The following is a 19,453-nucleotide window of genomic DNA, read 5'->3' on the forward strand; positions in this document are numbered from 1 at the left end:
ATGTGCCTGGCCATGGACCTGTCACTCTACCTATGGACTGACTTTCCAGCTTGGCCTTGGACCTGTCTTGTCTCAGTGAACCCGCCCAGCAACAACTGGACTGTGTCTCACCTTGGCCTTTGCCAGAAGACCCGATCCTGACCTACGTATTGACTTCCCAGCCTGAATCTGGACCAAACATCGCAACCCTGACCGGAGATCTGGGCTTAGGGTTGACCCTTGGATGCCATCCCTGGCTCTGCCCTGTTTGCCCATGGCTGGGGACTGTAGGATGGATGGGCTGGTGAGGACCTTGCTGTGCCCTGGCCCAGTGCTGGGGATGGGGTCATGGCAGGGATGGTTACCTGGTTACCTTCACCAGCGCGGGCCAAGGGGCACTGACTGGTTTAGAGGGGTGTGAGCAGGTGGCTCAGTTTTGCCCATGCTGGATACCCTGAGGTTCTTCTTGTCTCCTGCTGGATGTTCCCTATGGTGCAGGCACCTCTATTTAGCCCATATCCCTTGGCCTGTTTATGGGTCATGAGCAGGAGGTATCCCTGTGTGGTCAGAGGAGCTTGCTGAGAGAAGGAGATGGAGGGTGGTTTGGTGTCCCCTCCTTGTCTCCCTGCAACCAGCTGCAGCCCAGAACTGGCTGCCTGCAGGGAAAGGTGTCCCAAGCCGACAGCTTCACTGGGCCAAGGACACAAGCTGGGTCAGGGAGGAAGATGAGAGATTGCATTTCTGTGTCAAATCCTTTCCCACCTTATTTTGCCCAAACAAAGTGGGAACAGCCAGTCTGGGCACCAAGGGGCTTCTGTTCAGCTGGGTATGGAAGAGATCTTGTCCCTCCAGGTATCCCTGCTCTTCCAGCTCCTTCTTCTCTGCAGGACAAATGGTAGTTGGAGCTATGGGATGTATCAGCAGTGTCCCACCATGCACAGCAGCTCCCTTCATTCCTTCTCAGCCATGCTGGGAAAATACATATGGGCCCCAAACATGCTGTGTTCATGGGTGTCATATAGGAACCGAGGACAGTGACAAGTGCAGAGTGCTTAGTGGTGAAGAAGGATGACATCGTGGGTCAAAGCTATTTTTTGGCAAGCTCTCGGACGCAGGGGCTGAGGTGCTGCCCACGTTGCTGTTTGGGTTGTCTTCGACCTGGGATGAGGTGACAGCTCTGGCTTCGCTGGTGGCATCTCCGAGCATCTCAGGGCACTGTTATGTGTCGGGGCAAACCAATACCAAATTTGCCTTCTACGATGAGGAGCAATAGGGAGAGGAGACACTTCAGTGAAAACAGGACAAAAAGAAGTGATCAAAGGAGTGAGATAAAAAATAATGGCAAGCGCAGACTTCCGTGTGGGATTATTTAATAATAAGGTAATTAATGCTTTATACCTCACCGACTCCTTTCATGTAAGGATCACAAAGCACTTCACAAACATTAATTAATCTTCCCTAACACCCCTGTAGGGAGGGTCACTGAGCTACTGAGCGTAAGGGAAATCTTGTCATTGATGAAGGTGGCTGCTCTCTTGGTGTGACGGATGCTCGGGTGGGATGGCGGGACAGGGAGAGTTTCTCTTCCTCACTGATGACTTCAGATGATTTCCCGTAACTTCCCCAAAGGGAAAAAATGTCTTTGAGTTGTCAGGGGCAGCTGGGACTGGGCGGAGGTGGGTCTGAAAGGTGACCCACGCCAAAGCCATTGAGCAGCCCTGAGGACACTGAGAAGGCAGGAGTCTGTCCAGGGAATCGCCAGCACCAATGCCCACACAAGGTCTGAGTAAGCGTGAGGCACCCATGAAGGGGAAATCTCTAACTTTTGGAGAAGAATGCCAGGGTGAAGTGGATTTCAATTCAGATCTGAGCTGTGACTGGTCCTGTGAAAGGCAGGGAAAAGAACATCAGACATCAAAAGGAGGAAGACATATTCTGATGACAAATATTCAGCCTGATGTCACTGATCTGTGACCTTCAGATGACTACAGAGGACCACGTGTCAACGTGGGGTTTTACATCTCCAGGGTAGTAAAAAGGTCTAAGTTTGTTTGTGGCTCCAGGGAAGACGCCCATTCCCAGCTGTGCCCAGAAGAGTGTCCCTTCTGCATGGTGCCCTGCCCCAGGAGAGGTGGAGGGCCCGGCTTTGGGATGTTGGAGCATCCTGGTGGGATCACACTGTCATTGCTCAGCGTTGCAAATATCTTTGGTTGTCCTTGTTCCTAGATCCTGGTAGCGGTGCTGGCATGGCTGCACAAGACCCAGCCTCAGACTGCCTGTGTGGAAAGCAGCAGCTGCCAGGTCAGTGTGCAATGAGCATGTTTTGAGGTTTTTCCTTTTTTTTAGACCGTTTATGAGAAAGTTGAATGTGCAACAGGGTTGTGAGATGGGGAAGAAGCAGATCTGGGGTGAAATGGTTTGGAAGGATTGACCGTCAGCTGGGGTGCAGGAGTTGGGGTACGTGGCTGGGATGTCCCTTGCTTGACAATGTCTGCACCAGGATAGCAAAAATGAAATCAGGAGAGGAACCACCAGTCTTCAAAACAGCAAAGACCGTGTTTGGAGGAGTTGTCCTTTACCTGGCCTGATTATACTGTTAAACCAAAACCCGAGCAAATGATTAGCCCGAGGCTCAGAGGGGAAGGGTGCGCAGCAGTCCTACATCTCTGAAAGCTTCTGGCCTCCTGCCCACTCTGTGATCTAGCTGACCCTGAAGATGCAGCTCTGTCCCAGTTGTACCTCCAGCTGCTCTCAAGGTATAGGTGCACTATGGAAAGCCTATCTTGCCAGCAGTGAGTCACCACAAGCCCAGCGGCACCATCACTGGTCCTTGTGTCCTTGGAGGCCAGAGGCTGTTGGCCAGGACCTGGCTCTGATGAGCGCTGGTGGATATCCACTTGCTTTTCCAGCTTTCACTTGGGAGGTGAGGGCCAACGACCGAAACTACCACATGCAGTTCAAGAAGAAATTTGCCTTCTGCCTGACCAAGAAGAAGTATGCGGTGAGTCAGCCTGGGCCAGTCCTGGGCCACGTCTTTACTCAGCCCCTGGTTCCTGAGCTGGTGGTGGTTGGGGATGACAACAGAGATGCTGCGGAGTCATCTCCAGCAGGATGGTGAGTCACATACGTAATCCTCAACAAAGAGTAAGGGCTGCTCCCTGCCTGGTGCCCCAGATACCCTGTGAAGCTGTCAGACAAGGAGCAGAACTGTATGAAGGATACTTTGTAGTCTGATGGTCAAATAAAAAGAAAGATTTATTTTTTTCAAGTTCTGATTGAACAAAACCAGATTTTTTCCAGCTGAATAATGAGCATCTTGTTGGGTGTTAGTTGGCTATGCTTTAGACAATCAGAAGCAAAATATTTTATTTCCATTTTAAGTCATGTGGCCCTTTGCTCTAATAAATCTTCTTTTTCCTTATGGCTTTTGTAAATTTTTAAAGACATCTCTTATGCTATAAAATGTTGAGAAGTCCTAAAAATACCAGAATGTTTCTGGCATTTTCAAAACACATCCTTGGTTTCACGTGCCTGAACTCCCACTGGGTCTTTGACCTGTCCTCCTTCTGCAGGGCAATGCCATTAAGACAGCCAAGTACAACATCTTTACCTTCCTCCCGCTGAACCTCTACGAGCAGTTCCACCGAATGGCCAATGTCTACTTTGTCTTTGTCATGCTCTTACAGGTGAGATGGACACCAAGGTAAGAGCAAGTGTGTGCAAGGCTGTCTAGCAAAGGAGAGTTGTCCAGTGTTTAGAGCAGGGGACTCCGGTCTAAAATGGTGTCAAGGATGCTGCTTCCCAGTGGTGTTCATTGTCTTCCACGAACTCCGAGGGGTTTAACCCATGTTAAGTTTGGTTACTTTAAACTGTTTGGATTTCAGTGTAAGCTAAGCTTGTGTAGACCACGTCTAAACAGAAACCCTACCCTCCAGATTCAGTGACCTAAATGCATTTCATGCTTCCAGTTTGAAGACAGGTGGAAATTCAACAAAACAGTTCTGTGTAGACAGAGATATTGATTTGATTCATCTTAGATGGGTTCCTGCCATCTTCGAGCACTGGCTGGGGAGGGAGGGGGAGTTACTCAGTCACCTAAAGTGTCCCAAGGTGGGCTGAAAGTTGTGTCAGTGGTGTAAAACTGTCCTTCTGTAGACCATCCCGGAGATCTCCACACTGCCCTGGTACACTCTGCTGTTCCCCTTGAGCTGCCTTCTCACCATCCGGGGTCTACGAGACCTGATTGATGACATTGTGAGTACAGGTTGGAGCAAAAGGCTGAGTGTTGGGTTTAGGTCTGGGGGGGGGGGGCACAGTCAGAGAGAGGGCCTCTTTGCTCTGGGGTGAACTGGGAGTTGCTGTAATTAGTCATTCCTGAGGTACCATCAACTCTACCATGTCCAAAACACTTTGTATTTTACCTTGGGAAGGATGTGACTGGCCATTTGCTTTGCTTGGGGTCTAGAACTCCATCTCTGTCATCTTTAATATCTTAACCAATGGCTACAGTCCTAGGTTGGTCCCCAGAAATACGTTGGGGGAATTTTGTCTCTCTGTTCATCAGAATACATCTGATTGCTTCCGAAAGCAGATCTTGCCCAGGGGCTGAGGAGGCAGATTATGGCATTAAGAGGGTTGTTTTCATAGGACAAGGAAGTGTGGCTTGGCCCATCCCTTTCTTTTGGCCTCTTTTTTTTCTCTCATCTGTGCAGGGCCGTCATCAAAGTGACAGAAACATCAACAGCAGACCATGTGAAATCTTGTCTGGGAAGAGGTGAGGGTCTTTGGGAAGCTGTACCTATGTTTTCTAGGCCTGTGTGGAACGATGGATCATCTGAAGTGCTGAGCATCCTTGAGCATAGCAGCTGAGAAGGGTTCTGGTGGGAATGTGCCTGACTCTGCAAACTCCCATCACCTCCAAAAATCTGCTGCAGGTCCAGCTGTTCTGCCGTAGGAATGATCACATCCCAGTCACCAACAGGAGGTCTAAAAAAGCCCTCATTTTCTGTGATATGCTTGGAGGAGGGTTTCCTGGCTACAGAATTTCCTCCAAGTCTTCATATCTAACACACGGACTCGTATACTTGCTACAAACTGGTCCAGGGAAGGACCAACACTTCGCACCTGCGGCCAGGGGGCTGAAAGTCCCTGCCATCTGTAGGTACAGATGGTATAACAGAAACATTATCATCCAACAGCCCCAAGTCTTCTCCTCAGGGCTGCTCTCAATCCACTCTCTGCCCAGCCTGGGTTTGTGCCTGGCATTGCCCCGACCCATGGGCAGGGCCTTGCACTTGGCCTTGTTGAACATCGTGAGGTTATAGATGTGACAAATGGGTCCTGTGCCATCCTCAGTGCTCAGCCATCCTTCGGTCATGCAGATGGAACCATGGTGGCAGAGGAACCAACAATCTGGAGACCTCATTCATGCAAGAAATTGGGACAGACACAGGCTGGTCCAGAGGACAGCAACAGCCATAACCCCCATTCCCACTGCTCTGCAAGAGTAAAGATTTCCCCCCTAATTCTCCTGCAGCTTCCACTGGCAGAAGTGGCGTGACATCTGCGTCGGGGACATCGTACGCTTGCGTAAGGAGAGCTTCGTCCCGGTGAGTGGTGCCCCGGAGCTGGCTGCACACCAGGGGCAGTGGGGGGTGTGGAGTTTTGGCGAGGAGGGGCTCAGCCAGGTGCTCTGTCCCCGTCTTTGCTCTTCAAGGCCGACATGCTCTTGCTGTGCAGCTCGGAGCCCAGCAGCCTGTGCTACGTGGAAACTGCTGACATTGATGGGTGAGGAGAGGGGCAGGGGCCCACTGTTGCATGGGGGGAGAGGGGCAGAGACACCCCAGCCAATGGCTGAGGCCTCCAGTCTTGGGGACCCCCCAGCACTGGGGGGTCAGGCATGCTGGGAGGGCTCCGAGTCCAGAAGAAACCAGGATGTGGGGGATCCTCCAAAAGCCAGACCTACAGACACCCCAGAAATGTGTTCTGAGTCCCAAATTTTGAAAATAGGAGTCCAGAAACACTTCTGAGGCTTCCACGGAGCAGCTTGCGAGCTCAGGCATCTCTCTCCATCTCTCGGCTCCCTCCCAGTCAGGCGGAGGACAGTGGCTGCCCATCCCTCCTGCCTCTGTCTCCAGGATGATTTAATGGCAGGGTCTCTGGGCCAGGGCGCTCTCCCTGCGTGAGCGCTCGATGTCTGGCGTGATAGGTCCCTATCTCGCCTTTCATTGCCATCACTCCTGTAATCACCCGATAATTAATGGCCGTCTCTGTCCCACGGGTCCAACAGCAGAATTAACAGCTCTGTCACCCCGCAGGGTTGTTTTATTTTTCTCTCTCTGGCTCTTGTTCAAAGGGAAACAAACCTGAAGTTCAGACAAGCCCTTCTGGTCACCCACCAGGAGCTGGTAAGCGAGGAGAGCATGGCTGCCTTTGATGGTGAGTCTCCCAGACAAGCGAGGACGCGGCCATCACGCCGGGGTGGGATGGGTTCAGCCTCGGGAAGTCTCTGTCCCCCCAGACACCGTCAGTCCAACGGGAGGTTGCACTTAGTCCTGCCTGCAAGAAGTCAAAGACCTTGCGTGGAGGCCCTTCCTCAACCGAGTGGCTCTGTGGTGCGTCCATCAGGGTTCTGCACCTTGCCCATGCCTTGGATCTTGATTTTTCCCACTGCAATCAAGTGCTTGGTTCCCAAACTTGAGCTCAGACCCTGGATTTTCTCCCCTTTGGTCCTCCGTAGGATGCAGACTCCCCTCTCAGAGGCTCTGGGGAGGAAGGGGGTTGCATCTGTACCTTCTCCAGCTTTATAGCCTTGTGTGGTTCCTGGACTGAGCACACTCCCAGCACTGCAGGGTGGCCCTCCAGCTTAGCCTTAATTTGAGCCATCCATATCCCAGCTGCATCTGGAGATGCCCGGACAAAACTTGAATCTCCTAGAGAAGCCCCCATCACCCCTCTGTGGAGGGGACAGGCATGGGGGCTGAGGGGAGAGGAAGGTCCTCTCATTCCCCCCAAAAGCCATCACCTGAATCGTGCCCTCTGCTCAAGGGAGAGTGACCTGCGAGGAGCCCAACAGCCGCATGCACAGCTTCACCGGCACCCTGGAGTGGAGGGGCGAGACCTACTCGCTTGACAGCGAAAGGATCTTGCTGCGAGGCTGCAAGCTTCGCAACACCGATGTTTGCTATGGCTTGGTTATCTACGCAGGTGAGTGCCCGAGCCCAGATCAGGAAGGGCAGTAAACACCCACGTGCCCAGGGATTTCAAGCTGCTCAAGCACTTCTGGGATCAGCAGGTCCCAATCCCAGCTGATACAAAGTGGGAGGACCTGCCGCTGTAACCAAGCCCCTAGAAGTTTTTCCCAGGCTTTGCTGTTGTTGGGCTCGCCGGCAGGGGGATGATGTGGTGGTACCAAACCTCTACTCATCTCAGGTTGTATTTCAGCTGCATCATGTCCTGGGTCCACTCCACTTTGTGGCCTCTTGCACTTTGTGGCTCAGTGCACCTGAGAGCTTGGCCATGAGTAGCTGTGGGTAGAGGGGAGGGGTAAGATCTGGTGAGAGCAGCACTGCTCCGAGTGCAGCCACGGCTAGACTGACCACTGATCAAGGGATGTGGTCTTCTGAAGTCTTCAGAGGTGGGGAGATGTTGTTAGCGAGGAAACCAGCATCACTTAGCTGCAAGTCGACCTTCTGGGAGCTGTGGACTTGCGTTTTTACTTCTAAAATGTTTCTCGTCCAGGATTTGATTCCAAAATTATGAGGAACTGTGGAAATATCAAGCGGAAGAAAACCAAGCTGGACCGCATGATGGACCGGCTCGTGATCATAGTGAGTGTGGTGCGAACACCCCCTGCCCTGGTCCATTAGTCTCCTGGGGGTGCGCGCAAGTCTTTTCGTGAGAGGCTCCTTGCTTGGGTGATGCTGATTTTCTTAAGCTTGCACTATTTTGCTCAGAGTATCTCGGGTTTAACATGTTCTGGGCAAATACCAAGTGCCGTTCCCAGGAAGGGGCAGTTGTTGGGTCTGGAGCCATCTGCGTGGTGGTTGTGTTGCTTAAACTCTGGACTCTGGCAGCTCTGAGTCCTCAGCTCTAGAGCAGCCTCTTGGACCAGGCTGTTTCAAACCAGGGAGCTGGAGTATTCAGGACCCACAACCTCTCCTGGGCTGCTTTCCTCATCCATAACCGGGCAGGTCCAAGGAGGTGGTTTGTGCTGAAGGACCTGTAGGCTGTGGCTCAGCACAGAGTAGACGGAGGACGAGCAAAGGAGGAGCCTTTCCTCTGTGGGAAGCAAAGCAGTGTGGTCATAACAATGAATTGGGTGGCTCTTATTCTGGTTCTTGGCGGCTGAGTGTCATTGCTTCTCAGACTGGCCACGAATGTTCCTCTGTTTGCTGGTAACTACAGCTGGAAAACTGCAGGACAGCCCCCGTCCAGGGAGAGGGTGTCTGAGGCAAGTAGGAGGGTGTGAAAGTTGAGTTTTTCTCTGTGTGTGTTGTGGATGTGTCAAGCTGAAATACCTGCTGTGATCCTTCATCTCAGCCCAGGGTGAGCTCTGAGAACCAGCTTCAGGCGCAAGGACACCTTTCTGTAGATTTGCAGCTAAATGAGACAAACAATCTGGAAGGGGCAATGGTTGGTCCTAGAAATGGGTCTGATGGGCTCTGTGTGATGGGACGTTCTCATCCTGGCTTCCCACCTCAGATCTTCGTGGTGCTGTTGGTCACATCGCTGTGCCTCGCCGTCGCCTCTGGGTTCTGGGCCAGGATGTTCCAGGAGAAGCACAGCTACCTCTCTGCTTTCTACAAGCACACAACTCCTGCTCAGCAGGCCTTCTTCAACTTCTGGGGCTTCACGATCCTCCTAAGCATCATCATACCCATGTCCATGTATATAACGTAAGAACAACAGAGCTTGCAAGTGATTTGTGATCAGTACCTCACTCCTTGCCCTTGGCCATCATCTGGCACCTTGGTTTGCAGCCACAAAGTGGGGCTGCACGAAAGATCCAGCTGTGACCCTGAATAAGTCATTCCCCTGTGTTCCCTCAGCTGTAAGAAAGTAAGGATGGATGGAGTGTGTATCTTACAAACATTGATGTGCTTCGAGCGGTAGTGGAGGCTCCATCCCTGGAAACATTCAAGGCCAAGTTGGACAGGGCTCTGAGCAACCTGGTCTGGTTGACCAGGGTCATGTCCCTGCTCATGGCAGAGGGTTTGGGCTAGATGTCCTCTAAAGGTCCCTTCCAACCCAAAGCATTCTTTGATTCTATGCTTTGACGAAAGCCAGAAAAGAGATGCAGACACCTACTGATGTTAGAAATTGTGGGCAGGCTGAGGATGAGACTGATGAAGGTGGTATTTCCTCACTGAGCAGCAGCAGGATGGGGAAGAGAAGAACATAGCCCACAGTTTGTGCTGGCAGAAGCAGTTTCCAAAACTTCCAAAAGTTTTCCAAGTTTAGGCCCTGCACTGAATCTCCAGATCTACGAATGTTGTCATCAAGGGCCAGATTTCAGAGGGGAGCCCAGTTGCCTGGGACCCAGCGGGCTCTCAGTCTGGTATGATGAGCCTTCTGGAAAACTTACCATGAACAGTGAAAACCCTCTTGCTTCCCCCAGCCTCATAGGATCCAAGTGGGGAGTTCCCCTCTGCCCTTTCTTCTTGCGTCGGATTCCCGAGACCCCTTGGGATGTGAGTAATGCAATCTCCTTCCCCAGGGTCAGTTTTCTTCTACCCGACTCCCTAGGCTTGAATTCATCTATCTGGTGAACAGCTTTTTTATCAACTGGGATCTGGAAATGTATTACGCTGTCAAGGACATTCCAGCAAAAGCCAGAAGCACCAGCCTCAATGATCAGCTCGGCCAGATTGAATACATCTTCTCGGACAAGACTGGCACTTTGACACAAAATGTTATGAGCTTCAAGAAATGCTGCATCAATGGGACCATCTATGGTAACTTTTGGTGGACGCAAGTTTGTAGAGACTCATGAGTGACGTAGACCTTGAATTTAAGCCACTTTGGTTCTTTCCACTTCTCCCGAATTGCTAGGAAGCTGGGGGCATGATTGATCTTGGTCATCCAGTGTGTAGGCAGAAGATGCTGTAGAAATTTAACTGATTCTTATCTCCAGTGTTATCAGTGCTTTGCAGTGGGCACCACGCCTGCGGTCACACTTGTCCCACGTTCCCAGTGCATGGAGGCAGGGCACAAGTCTGTCCTCCTAAAATGGGTGTCTGCCTTTCAGGAGAAGTGTCATGCCCCAAACTTGGCTCAGATCATCTAGGCTTTCCCTGATAAAAAAGGGAGCCTGGGTTAGGAACCCAGCACAGCTACATGGCAAACGCACAGGCTGAGTTAGGTGGATCCCACCTGGAATCATTGGCTGATGCTGTCCCATGTGGCCAGGACAGGGCAGGCAGAGGAGCCACAGAGTGATGGGCCAGTGAAGCCCATGGATTTTTTTTTTTCTATGAAGGTCTTGGAGAGAAAAAGGAAGTTTTGCTTTTCTTCTTTGCATCGTTTTCTGGTGAATCTTCAGCTTGGTTTGCAAATCTGGCCACTCTGAGGCTTTTGGGTGACCTATGGAGCAGGCAAAGAAATTACCATTCTCCTAATGTTGTTTCTTTACAGTGAATGCATGTAATTGCCCTTGCTTTTTATAATGATTCTGCTTGATTTTCCTCTTAGAAAACTGAGAATCACCAAGTCCTTCCTCTTCTTATTGCTACATCTACTCAAGCTCTCGGCTTGCTTCTGGGAGCTGTCTCAGTGCTTAATTAGTGAAATCTAGTGAGCGGGGTGAGCCAGAGCTTGAGCATGGAGCTCCTTTTTCTGAGATAAGTATCAGGCATTTGAGACAAATGGACAGTGATAAAAGCAAAGAGGAGGGGAAAAAAAGAAATCTAGCAAAGTTTTTAAGCAGGAGTAAAACCAATTTACCCCCTCCTGATGTATTGTGTTGCACCTCCGCGATAACAGCATCGCTGTAATCCCACCAGTCTCTGGCCAGCTGTGGAGTCTCCCAGGAGACACGAGTGAAAGCTAGACCTGATTTTTTAACATTAAAAATGTGCCGGAAGTCTGAACAGTCCAAGAGCCAAATAAGTAAAATCTGGGTATGCTAATGGAGCCTGGCTCATGACTGGCACCGAGGAGATGCTGAGAACCTGCCCCTTTTTGCCAGTCTCTTGGCCAGCAAAAGCAGCATTCCGTCCTAGAGAAACTGCTCAAAGTCCCCACTAGCGATGCTCCCCACCATCTCTCTAATTGAATTATTTTCATTTTGGCAGGTGCAGGCACAGGCCATGAGGACAAACAGCCATCGGTGCGTAACTCCCCTCTCCCACGTGACGTGGGGCCAGACGCTGCTCCTCGCCGGGGCCAAAGCCGTAGCAGCCGTTGCTTACGCCGGCAGCAAGCCCAGCCTTTTGTCTGGGAGCACAGCTTGCTTGCGGTGGGGTCCCACGCTGTAAGAGAGGGGCACGTGTTTCCTTGGGCTGGCGAGTTTGCAGGTCTTCAGCTGCCAGTTAAGGACAGGGGAACCGGGTTTATAAAATAATACAGTTATGATTTTTAATTTTTTTTTTCATTCCCAACCTTTTTCTACTCACCCCCTTGGTGTAGGCAATGCAGAGCTCGGCTTACAGACTCTGGTCTGGATGGGACCGTGCCGGCACAGGGTTGCTGTGTTGCAACCCAGCAGCATCCCTGGGGCAGAGCCCCGCGCTCGGGTGCCTGCAGCCTGCCCATGCCTCTTGCAGGGGTCAGGGTTGACCTGGAGCCACCACGGGGAGAAGAAGCTGGACTTCTGCGACACAACGCTGCTGGAAGCCGCCCGGCGGGACAGCGACCCTGTGCTGAGGGAGTTCCTGAGGCTGCTGGCCCTCTGCCACACCGTCATGGTGGAGGAGAAGGGTGGTGGGTTGGCCGTGGTGGTTGAGCAGGGTCAAGCTGCTGTTCAAGGCATTGAGGGTGCGACGGCTTTTCCATCACCCAGCAAAGCTCTGCTGTGGGGGTGCAGGTGATGTGAGAGCCTGGGGGTGTTTTGGGCCACTGTCGTAGTGTCACAGACTTGAACATTTGGGTTTGTTTTAAAGCTAACTAGTTGGAACAGAAGCACAGGGATAATCCATCCCTGTGTGGACACTTGTCCTGCCTGGGGCCATGAGCAGAAGAGATAGACAAGTAAGACTGAGTTTCCCTAGCCTTGTGGCTTGGACTTCAGGGTCTCCACAGATAACGTTGGTGCTGGGCAAGAACAGGGTGTTTCAGATGTCCAAGAGCTGCTTGGCTAGGAGTCTCCTTGTCTAACCCCTACTTTTCTTCTGCAGACCAGCTGGTTTATCAGGCAGCTTCACCAGACGAGGAAGCGCTGGTGTTGGCAGCCAGGAGCCTGGGGTACATCTTTCTGGCCCGAACGCAAGACACCATCACCATCAGTGAGCTGGGGATGAAGAGGACATACAAAGTACTGGCCATGCTGGACTTCAACAGCGATCGCAAGAGGATGTCTGTCCTGGGTGAGTGGGATGGGGTGTCTCAGAGAGCCCCTCCAGGAATACAGAGTGTCCCTTCCATACTCCAGCCCTACAAGGGATGGCACTGGGATGGCTGCGATTGACCGCAACTGGTACAGGGACTCCTAACGATTGTCCTGGTCATCTCTATGCGTTTGCTTGCCCTGCTACCTTGGTGAAGGCAGCCAAGAAGGGTTTGAGCAGCCAAGAGACAGTGAGTACATCGGGGGCTCAGAGGAGGTGTGTGAGGAGCTGAGAGTCCTTGAGGACTGATCCTGCCTCATGGTGGTGTAGATCTGGGGAAATTCCTGTGGTTCCTATGACCGCAGGCAGAAAAGCACCAGCATCCTCTGCGGTGCCTTCTGCAGCATTGCCATTGCATGGGGACAGAGATGAGTGCAAGCCATCTCTCAGGGTGCCTAAGCTGTCCTTCCCGTCCCTCCCAGTGCGAGACCCCCAGGGCACGATCCGGCTCTATACCAAGGGCGCTGACACGGTCATCCTGGAGAGACTGCAGAAGCGAGGACCCAATGAGACCTTCACCGAGATGGCGCTGGATGTGAGTCCCATGACAGCCTGGGGCAGAATGGGCTGGTCTCCCTGATGCTGACTTTGGTGCGGGTGTCCTGGAGTCCCCTGCTGCCCTTTCTCCCTCTGGCTTCAGGATTTGGGTCCTTCTTTCTTCCTTCTGCTCTAGAAGCCTCACCTGCGTATGGCCCAGGGGCTAAGAGGGCATCAAATCCACCTTTGGTGTGGAGTGGGGGAGGGAGTCAGAGCCCAGAGGGAGACCCTCAGGTCCTGGAGGGTCTCTGGCTCTGCCCATGAGAGCATCGTGGCTGGATGACATGATGCCTTGGTCCAGTGTGAGAGTCCTTCTGGCTGAGGGAAGGGAGACCTGATGTCTCGTCTCTGCAGCGCTTTGCAGAGGAGACACTGAGGACTTTATGCCTGGCTAGCAAGGAGGTCAGCGAGGCTGAGTACAGTGCATGGAGCAGGAGGCATCACAAGGCCAGCGTCCTGCTGCAGGACCGCGCGCGGGAGCTGGACAAGCTGTACGAGGAGATGGAGCAGAACCTGCAGGTGGGCTGAGGCTGGGGTTTAGGAGGAACTGGCTGCTCTGGTCCCACAAAGGGCAGGAGTGTGGGGTTTGGCTCTTTGGGATGAGGGGGTGAAGTGTCCAACCCAACACTCGTCCCTTGGGTTGGGAGGGCAGGTGGAGTTCCCACCCTCAGGGTGACTTTGTGACATGCCAGTAGACACTGCGTTAGAGATCTGTCAGGTCGTGTCTACCTATGGGCAAGGACCCTTGGTTGGATCCAGGGGCAATTCCCACCTCCATATCTTGCCCTGTCCCATGTCACGACACCCACTCATCCTCCTTCCAGCTGCTTGGGGCCACGGCCATTGAGGACAAGTTGCAAGATGGAGTCCCTGAGACCATCCAGCTACTGAAACTGGGCAACATTAAAGTGTGGGTGCTGACAGGAGACAAACAAGGTCAGTGGAGGCAACCCCAGACCCCACCAACATATTGCAGCTTCTCCCCTAACCAGGACTAGAGCAGAGACGTGAGACCCTGGGAGTGGGCAACAACCAGGTTCAGCTGTTCCCTTTCGTATGAAATAATAGCACGTCCCACAGATCATGTCATCCACGGGGAAACTGAGGCAGGGGAAGCCATCTGTGTGACAGCACAGAGATGGAACTGTTGGACCTCAGGGCTGGGGGCTGCCCTAGGATGGGGGGACAGCACCCTGTGACCATCAGCCATTGACACCTGCACGTTGCAGAAACCGCAATGAACATTGGCTACGCATGCAAGCTGCTCACGGACGACATGGAGATCTTGGAGGAGGAGGAGATCAGGTGAGGAATTGTGACCTCCTGGTTCAGGATATCCCTGTCCCTGCTGAAGGCACTGGAGGGCACAAGAACCTGTGCAGGGCAGGCAGATCTCAGCTCTGCCAGAGATGCTTCTCCTTCCCTGTCCCAGCTTGGATGTCCATGGCCCTCATCTGCTGATGCTTCTCCAGGCCTCCCCATTGGTTTCTGCTCCTACAGCATTCTCCTCCTTGGCAGGCTTTGACCAGAAAGTGCTTAAGCTGTCTCTCCAGCTTCTAAACCACAGGGACAGAGACTGATTTCTGGTATTAGCGAGCCCTTGGGGTCTCCTCTCTGTCCCCCCTCTTCCCACCACTGGGTACCAGCCCCATCTCCCTGGAGTTGGCTTTGAGTTGGCAAAGGCCAACTGTAGGTCTCAGACGAAGCCAGGCAGTGTGCCCAGTGTCTCCAGCTCAGCTCCAACCACCCCTTCCTTGCACAGTGAGATCCTCAAGGCTCACTGGGTGAGCAACAACAACCTCAGCAGAAGCAGCGAAGCCCTGTGCAGCAGCCGCCTCTCCCAGCAGCACCCAGAAGTTTTGTGCCACAAGAAGAGAGCTCTCATCATCAGCGGGGACTTCCTGGTAAGGTGGCACTTGGATGCTCTTCTCTGCTCCCTGCCTGCGCTGGCAGATCGCTGTTTCTGCCCTGGTGCTATCAAAGCCCTGGGTGGCACCAGCACGTGGAGGAGGTGATGCCTCTCCTGCCCAACAGGTGTGAAAAGCCCATTTTTAGGCTGGGGAATGGAGAGTGGAGAGGGGGACAACCTTGTACCAATCATTTGGCGTTGGAGGGCTTCGACTACACCTGCCCAACCGTCCTTCTGGGCTGACACAGACTGGTGGATAATCACATGCTCTTCTGGTCATACTGGGACAAACTGGTCTCATGGTCACAGTGCCTCCTGCGTGATGAAGTTGGAGAAAACTGGGGTCACTTTTTTGTAGCACCTACAACATTTAAGAGCATTGTTGAGGAGCTGGGGGCCCTCACTATGAAGGCTATGGGTGAGGTCCCAACCATGTGTGCTCTCCCCTAAGGACAAAATCCTCCACACGGGAGAGGTGCTGAAGGAGAAGAAGGGGCGTCTGTGGCAGCGGCTGGCTTGCTGCAGGGCTACGGGATCGCAGGAGCCAGGCAGTCTGGTGGAAAAGGCCTTCGTGGACTTGGCCACCAGCTGCCAGGCAGTGATCTGCTGTAGGGTGACCCCCAAGCAGAAAGCCCTCATCGTGCAGCTGGTGAAGAAACACAAGGCGGCCATCACGCTGGCCATTGGGGATGGGGCCAACGACGTCAACATGATCAAAAGTGAGGCTTGGGGCAGGGGGGAGTGTGGGTTTTGGCCAGGGTGTCTTGCTGGTGGGGAGTGGGGGTGCCCCATCTGCCACCTCCACCACCTCACCTTCTCCTTTGAGGCAAGGAGCTGGGAGGGGAACCCCCAACCCAGTTCCCCACGTTGCTGTGGTGGAAGGAGAGTGAGAGGCACAGGACCTGCTGGGAACAGGAGCAGGGTGGACCTCTTGCTTTAGCAGCGCGGATGAAGCTTGATGAAACACCAAGCCCCAACCTGGGCAGCTGGCAGAGACTTCCCTGCCCCTCTCTAGCAGCCCTGACATGGGGCTGTGCTCTTCATATGCCCAACCATGCCTGGCATGTCACTCCCGCAGCTGTGGCATGTGATGGAGGGAGCTTCTTCCCTTTGCCCATCACTCCTGGATTCACCCTCTGCCCATCAGCCTGGGGGCAATCCAGAGGGAAATTAAGCACCCAGCTCCCCAAAAACCTCCCCACCTGTGTTTCACACTCTCCTGTCCTCTGCAGCCGCTGACATCGGTGTGGGCATCAGCGGGCTGGAGGGCATGCAAGCCGTGCAGTGCAGCGACTACGCCCTGGCGCAGTTCTCCTACCTCCAGCGCCTGCTGCTCGTCCACGGCCGCTGGGCGTACCTGCGCATCTGCAAGTTCCTCCGCTACTTCTTCTACAAGACCTTTGCTGGCCTCATGGCCCAGGTCTGGTTCGCTTTCCACAGCGGATTCACAGCTCAGGTGAGGGACGCTGCCGTTAGCAGGGGTCACATCCATCCCGTGGGGGGCTGCACACCGGTGTTGCAACCCTCCTGGTGAGGACCCCATGCAGGTCTCGTGCCTGGTACTGCCTGATGGGCATGTGTCCACGGCACCGCCCTGGTGTCCTGTCTCCCTTGCCCTGGTATTGGGCTGTCCAGTTTTATGGGGCTGCCTGGCTGAGACGCCACCGGTTATCTGATTTTTACCTGGCTGGAAAAAAGGACCCTGGGGAGATTTGGGATGTCCTTGTGAGCTGCACCAATCGCTGCAGACAGCACGGGGCTGATGCAGAGCCTGGGTCAAGTCCATGGAAGTTTCCCCGGTGTTTGGATGCGAGTCTCTTGGACTCACCCTTGGTGCCTGAGGATCCTTTCTGAGTTTTTCCAAAGCACCACCAAGCTCACAGCTGCTTTCTTCTCCCTTCTAGCCGCTGTACGAGGGCTGGTTCCTTGCGCTCTACAACATTTTCTACACTGCCTACCCCGTGTTGTCCATGGGCCTTCTGGAGCAGGTACGGGTTCACCAGGCTGCATCCAGCCCCTGTGCCTAGAGGTTGCATCCCTGGTGGGTGTGAATCAGCCCGGTGGTCACCGCATCCCACCTGCACGGCTCTTTGGGCTGGGACGTGGTACCAAGCAGCTCGATGGGCATCTGGAGGTCACCACTGGTCTGGGGGTGCCTCTGCTCCCTGTCACCCCAGAGCAGGCAGCTGGAAGGACTCACTGCAGCTCTCCCGAAGGGTGGTCAAGTGGGGTGGCCCGATCCTGCTCCCCAGTGTAGGTGGGGAGGGTGATGCTTGGTTTGCTCCCGGCAGGACGTGAGTGCCAAGAAGAGCCTGGAGTTCCCTGAGCTCTACGTGATCGGGCAGCAAGACGAGCTGTTCAACTACCGTGTATTCAGCATCACCCTTCTGCAGGGGGTCAGCACCTCGCTCGCCAGCTTCTACATCGCGCTCTGGGCCTTCGAGGACCGTGTTGGCAGCAAGGTGGTTGGTGACTACGAGTCCTTCGCCATCACAGTGGCCACATCAGCGTTGCTGTCGGTCCTCATGGAGGTGAGCACTGATCTGCCCTTCCCCATCCTGGCCCTGGGGCAGATGTTCAGGGACTGAAGTCCTGGGTTCTCTCACACCATCCCTAGCAGCTTCATGGCTGGGGGATGATCTCCCTTGGGGCAGGGGATGAATTTGGGATGAGTGGCCAAATGGAAGAGGGTACCAACAGCCTCCATGAGACGCTGTGTGCTCCGCCCTTGTCCCTACAGGTCATCCTGGACACCAAGTTCTGGACAGTGTTGTCCTTTCTGATGGTTACAGCCAGCCTGCTGCTTTTCTGCTTCTTCTCCTTCCTGACCCAAAGCATTGATGCCTTCAGGATAGCCCCTACCATCTTCCGCTTCCCAGGTGAGATGTGCTGGGGATCCCCGTGGTCCTTCCCTTCCCCGAGCCAGGGGAGCCCAGCCTGGGCTTGGTGCTGCCGTTTCCCACCTCACAGATCATATCTTTGTTGTCACATCTCAATCTTGCTGTCTTGATTTTTGACTACAATTTAGGTGCCATCTCCTCTTTAGACCCCTCAACACCTTTGTGGGTGGGGGCCTGTCCCCCGACAGTTGTTCCCTCTGTCCTCTCCACCTTCCCTACATCACCCACCAACTTCTTGCATTGACAGATGCCAGCCTGAACGCCCTGACTGATCCCTATGTCCTGCTCGTGGTCCTGCTGTCCTTGGTGGTGAACACCATCCCCTCGCTCACTGTCCGCTTGTACTGCACCATCATGGGCAAAACCACTATCCAGCAGGTGAGGGCTGGGTGGGGGGGCTGGCCTGGGGAGGGGTCTTCCTCCTGTCATCATCAGTGTCTGGGGTTGGCCAGGGTGCTGCCGCTGATAGGAAGGGTGAGGGTCCCTGGGGAAGCCACTGCCTGGGCTGTAGCAGTGGGGCATCACCTTTCCTTGGTGGCACAGCTCAGCTGGTGGTGGTCTCTCATGACATTGGTGTTCAAGTCTGGCTCCAGGGCCCTCTCCCCAAACTGGTTCATGGCCCAACAGGAAGCCATGGGGCAAGAGACCTGCTCCAGCTCTAGGAGAGGGTCTGCCCTTGGCTGCAGTAAGGAACTGCCCTCCAGGACTCCCTAGAGCTGCCGCTTAGAAGGCACTGGGGTCTGGTGCAGGTCTTGGAACCACCCTCAGCCTTGGCAGAGCTCACCCCCATCTGGGTTGTGGGTCATACCTTGCTGGTGATACAAAGAGGTCCCAGACGAGAGCAGGTGCTGATATTGTGCTCCAGAGCTCCGGGAGCTTTGAAGACCCCCATGAGAGTCCCCATGTTACACTTCACATCAGCTCAGGTCATGGTGGAGCTGGGAGCCAAACTGTGTCTTGGTGGAGGACGTCCCTGCTCTCCCTGCATGTCTCCCCTTGGGGTGAGGGCTTGCCTGGGAGGTGGCCACTGCCCTGATTTCCCCGTCTCCTTGCAGAAGATCTGCCTGAAGACCAGGCGGGAGCCAGAGCCCTCGGTGGAGCTGTGTGCCCATGTCCTTCGCGGCTCCTTCCACCGCCGCTCCAGATATGCCTTCTCCCACCAGGAGGGCTACGCCGGCCTCATCACCCGCGGGGACAGCCTGCGTGCCAGGGCCACACACAGAGCCCCACAAACTCTCCTGTGCCCAGAGATGACCCCGGCTTTGTCCTCCCTCCCCAGCCCCTCTGCATAGCTGCCCTGGCTGGCATCAACCTTCCATCATGCTGGCTCAGAGGAGGTGCCATCAAGGTGCAGAACTGGCTGCCTCCCTCCCTTTATGAGCATTTTTTTAATCTTATTTGGATGGTTCTGGATCGTGGGCAGCCGATGGGGCTGCAGAGGGGCTGGCCCATCCCGGGGAAGCTACTGCTCCAGGGGCTGAGCCCTGGGACGTGTCCCACCATCGACTCCATCTGCCCCACACAGTGTGTGCATGGGTTTTGCAGGAGCCTATAAAGCCATGAAAACCACTAAATTCTGCCAC

The 19,453-nt window shown here is 54.1% G+C and overlaps 1 protein-coding gene across 1 annotated transcript; it reads left to right on the top strand.

Moving 5' to 3' along the window:
* The first annotated feature begins 1,238 nt into the window (after positions 1 to 1,238).
* On the top strand, positions 1,239 to 19,162 carry ATP8B3 (ATPase phospholipid transporting 8B3). The gene is made up of 29 exons (XM_075444109.1): positions 1,239 to 1,302; positions 1,961 to 2,146; positions 2,206 to 2,280; positions 2,889 to 2,980; positions 3,552 to 3,665; positions 4,135 to 4,233; positions 4,692 to 4,753; positions 5,516 to 5,588; positions 5,696 to 5,766; positions 6,335 to 6,417; positions 7,027 to 7,185; positions 7,720 to 7,808; positions 8,683 to 8,876; positions 9,727 to 9,935; positions 11,274 to 11,308; positions 11,745 to 11,901; positions 12,315 to 12,503; positions 12,947 to 13,059; positions 13,416 to 13,580; positions 13,886 to 13,997; positions 14,291 to 14,366; positions 14,824 to 14,965; positions 15,422 to 15,689; positions 16,203 to 16,426; positions 16,875 to 16,958; positions 17,262 to 17,501; positions 17,711 to 17,849; positions 18,118 to 18,248; positions 18,926 to 19,162. The coding sequence occupies exons 1-29, from the start codon at positions 1,239 to 1,241 to the stop codon at positions 19,160 to 19,162; spliced, it is 3,882 nt and encodes a 1,293-aa protein (XP_075300224.1).
* The last annotated feature ends 291 nt before the right edge of the window (positions 19,163 to 19,453 follow it).

Source organism: Opisthocomus hoazin, chromosome 27 (assembly GCF_030867145.1).
Source record: "Opisthocomus hoazin isolate bOpiHoa1 chromosome 27, bOpiHoa1.hap1, whole genome shotgun sequence".
In the NCBI taxonomy this organism is placed as follows: Eukaryota; Metazoa; Chordata; class Aves; order Opisthocomiformes; family Opisthocomidae; genus Opisthocomus; species Opisthocomus hoazin.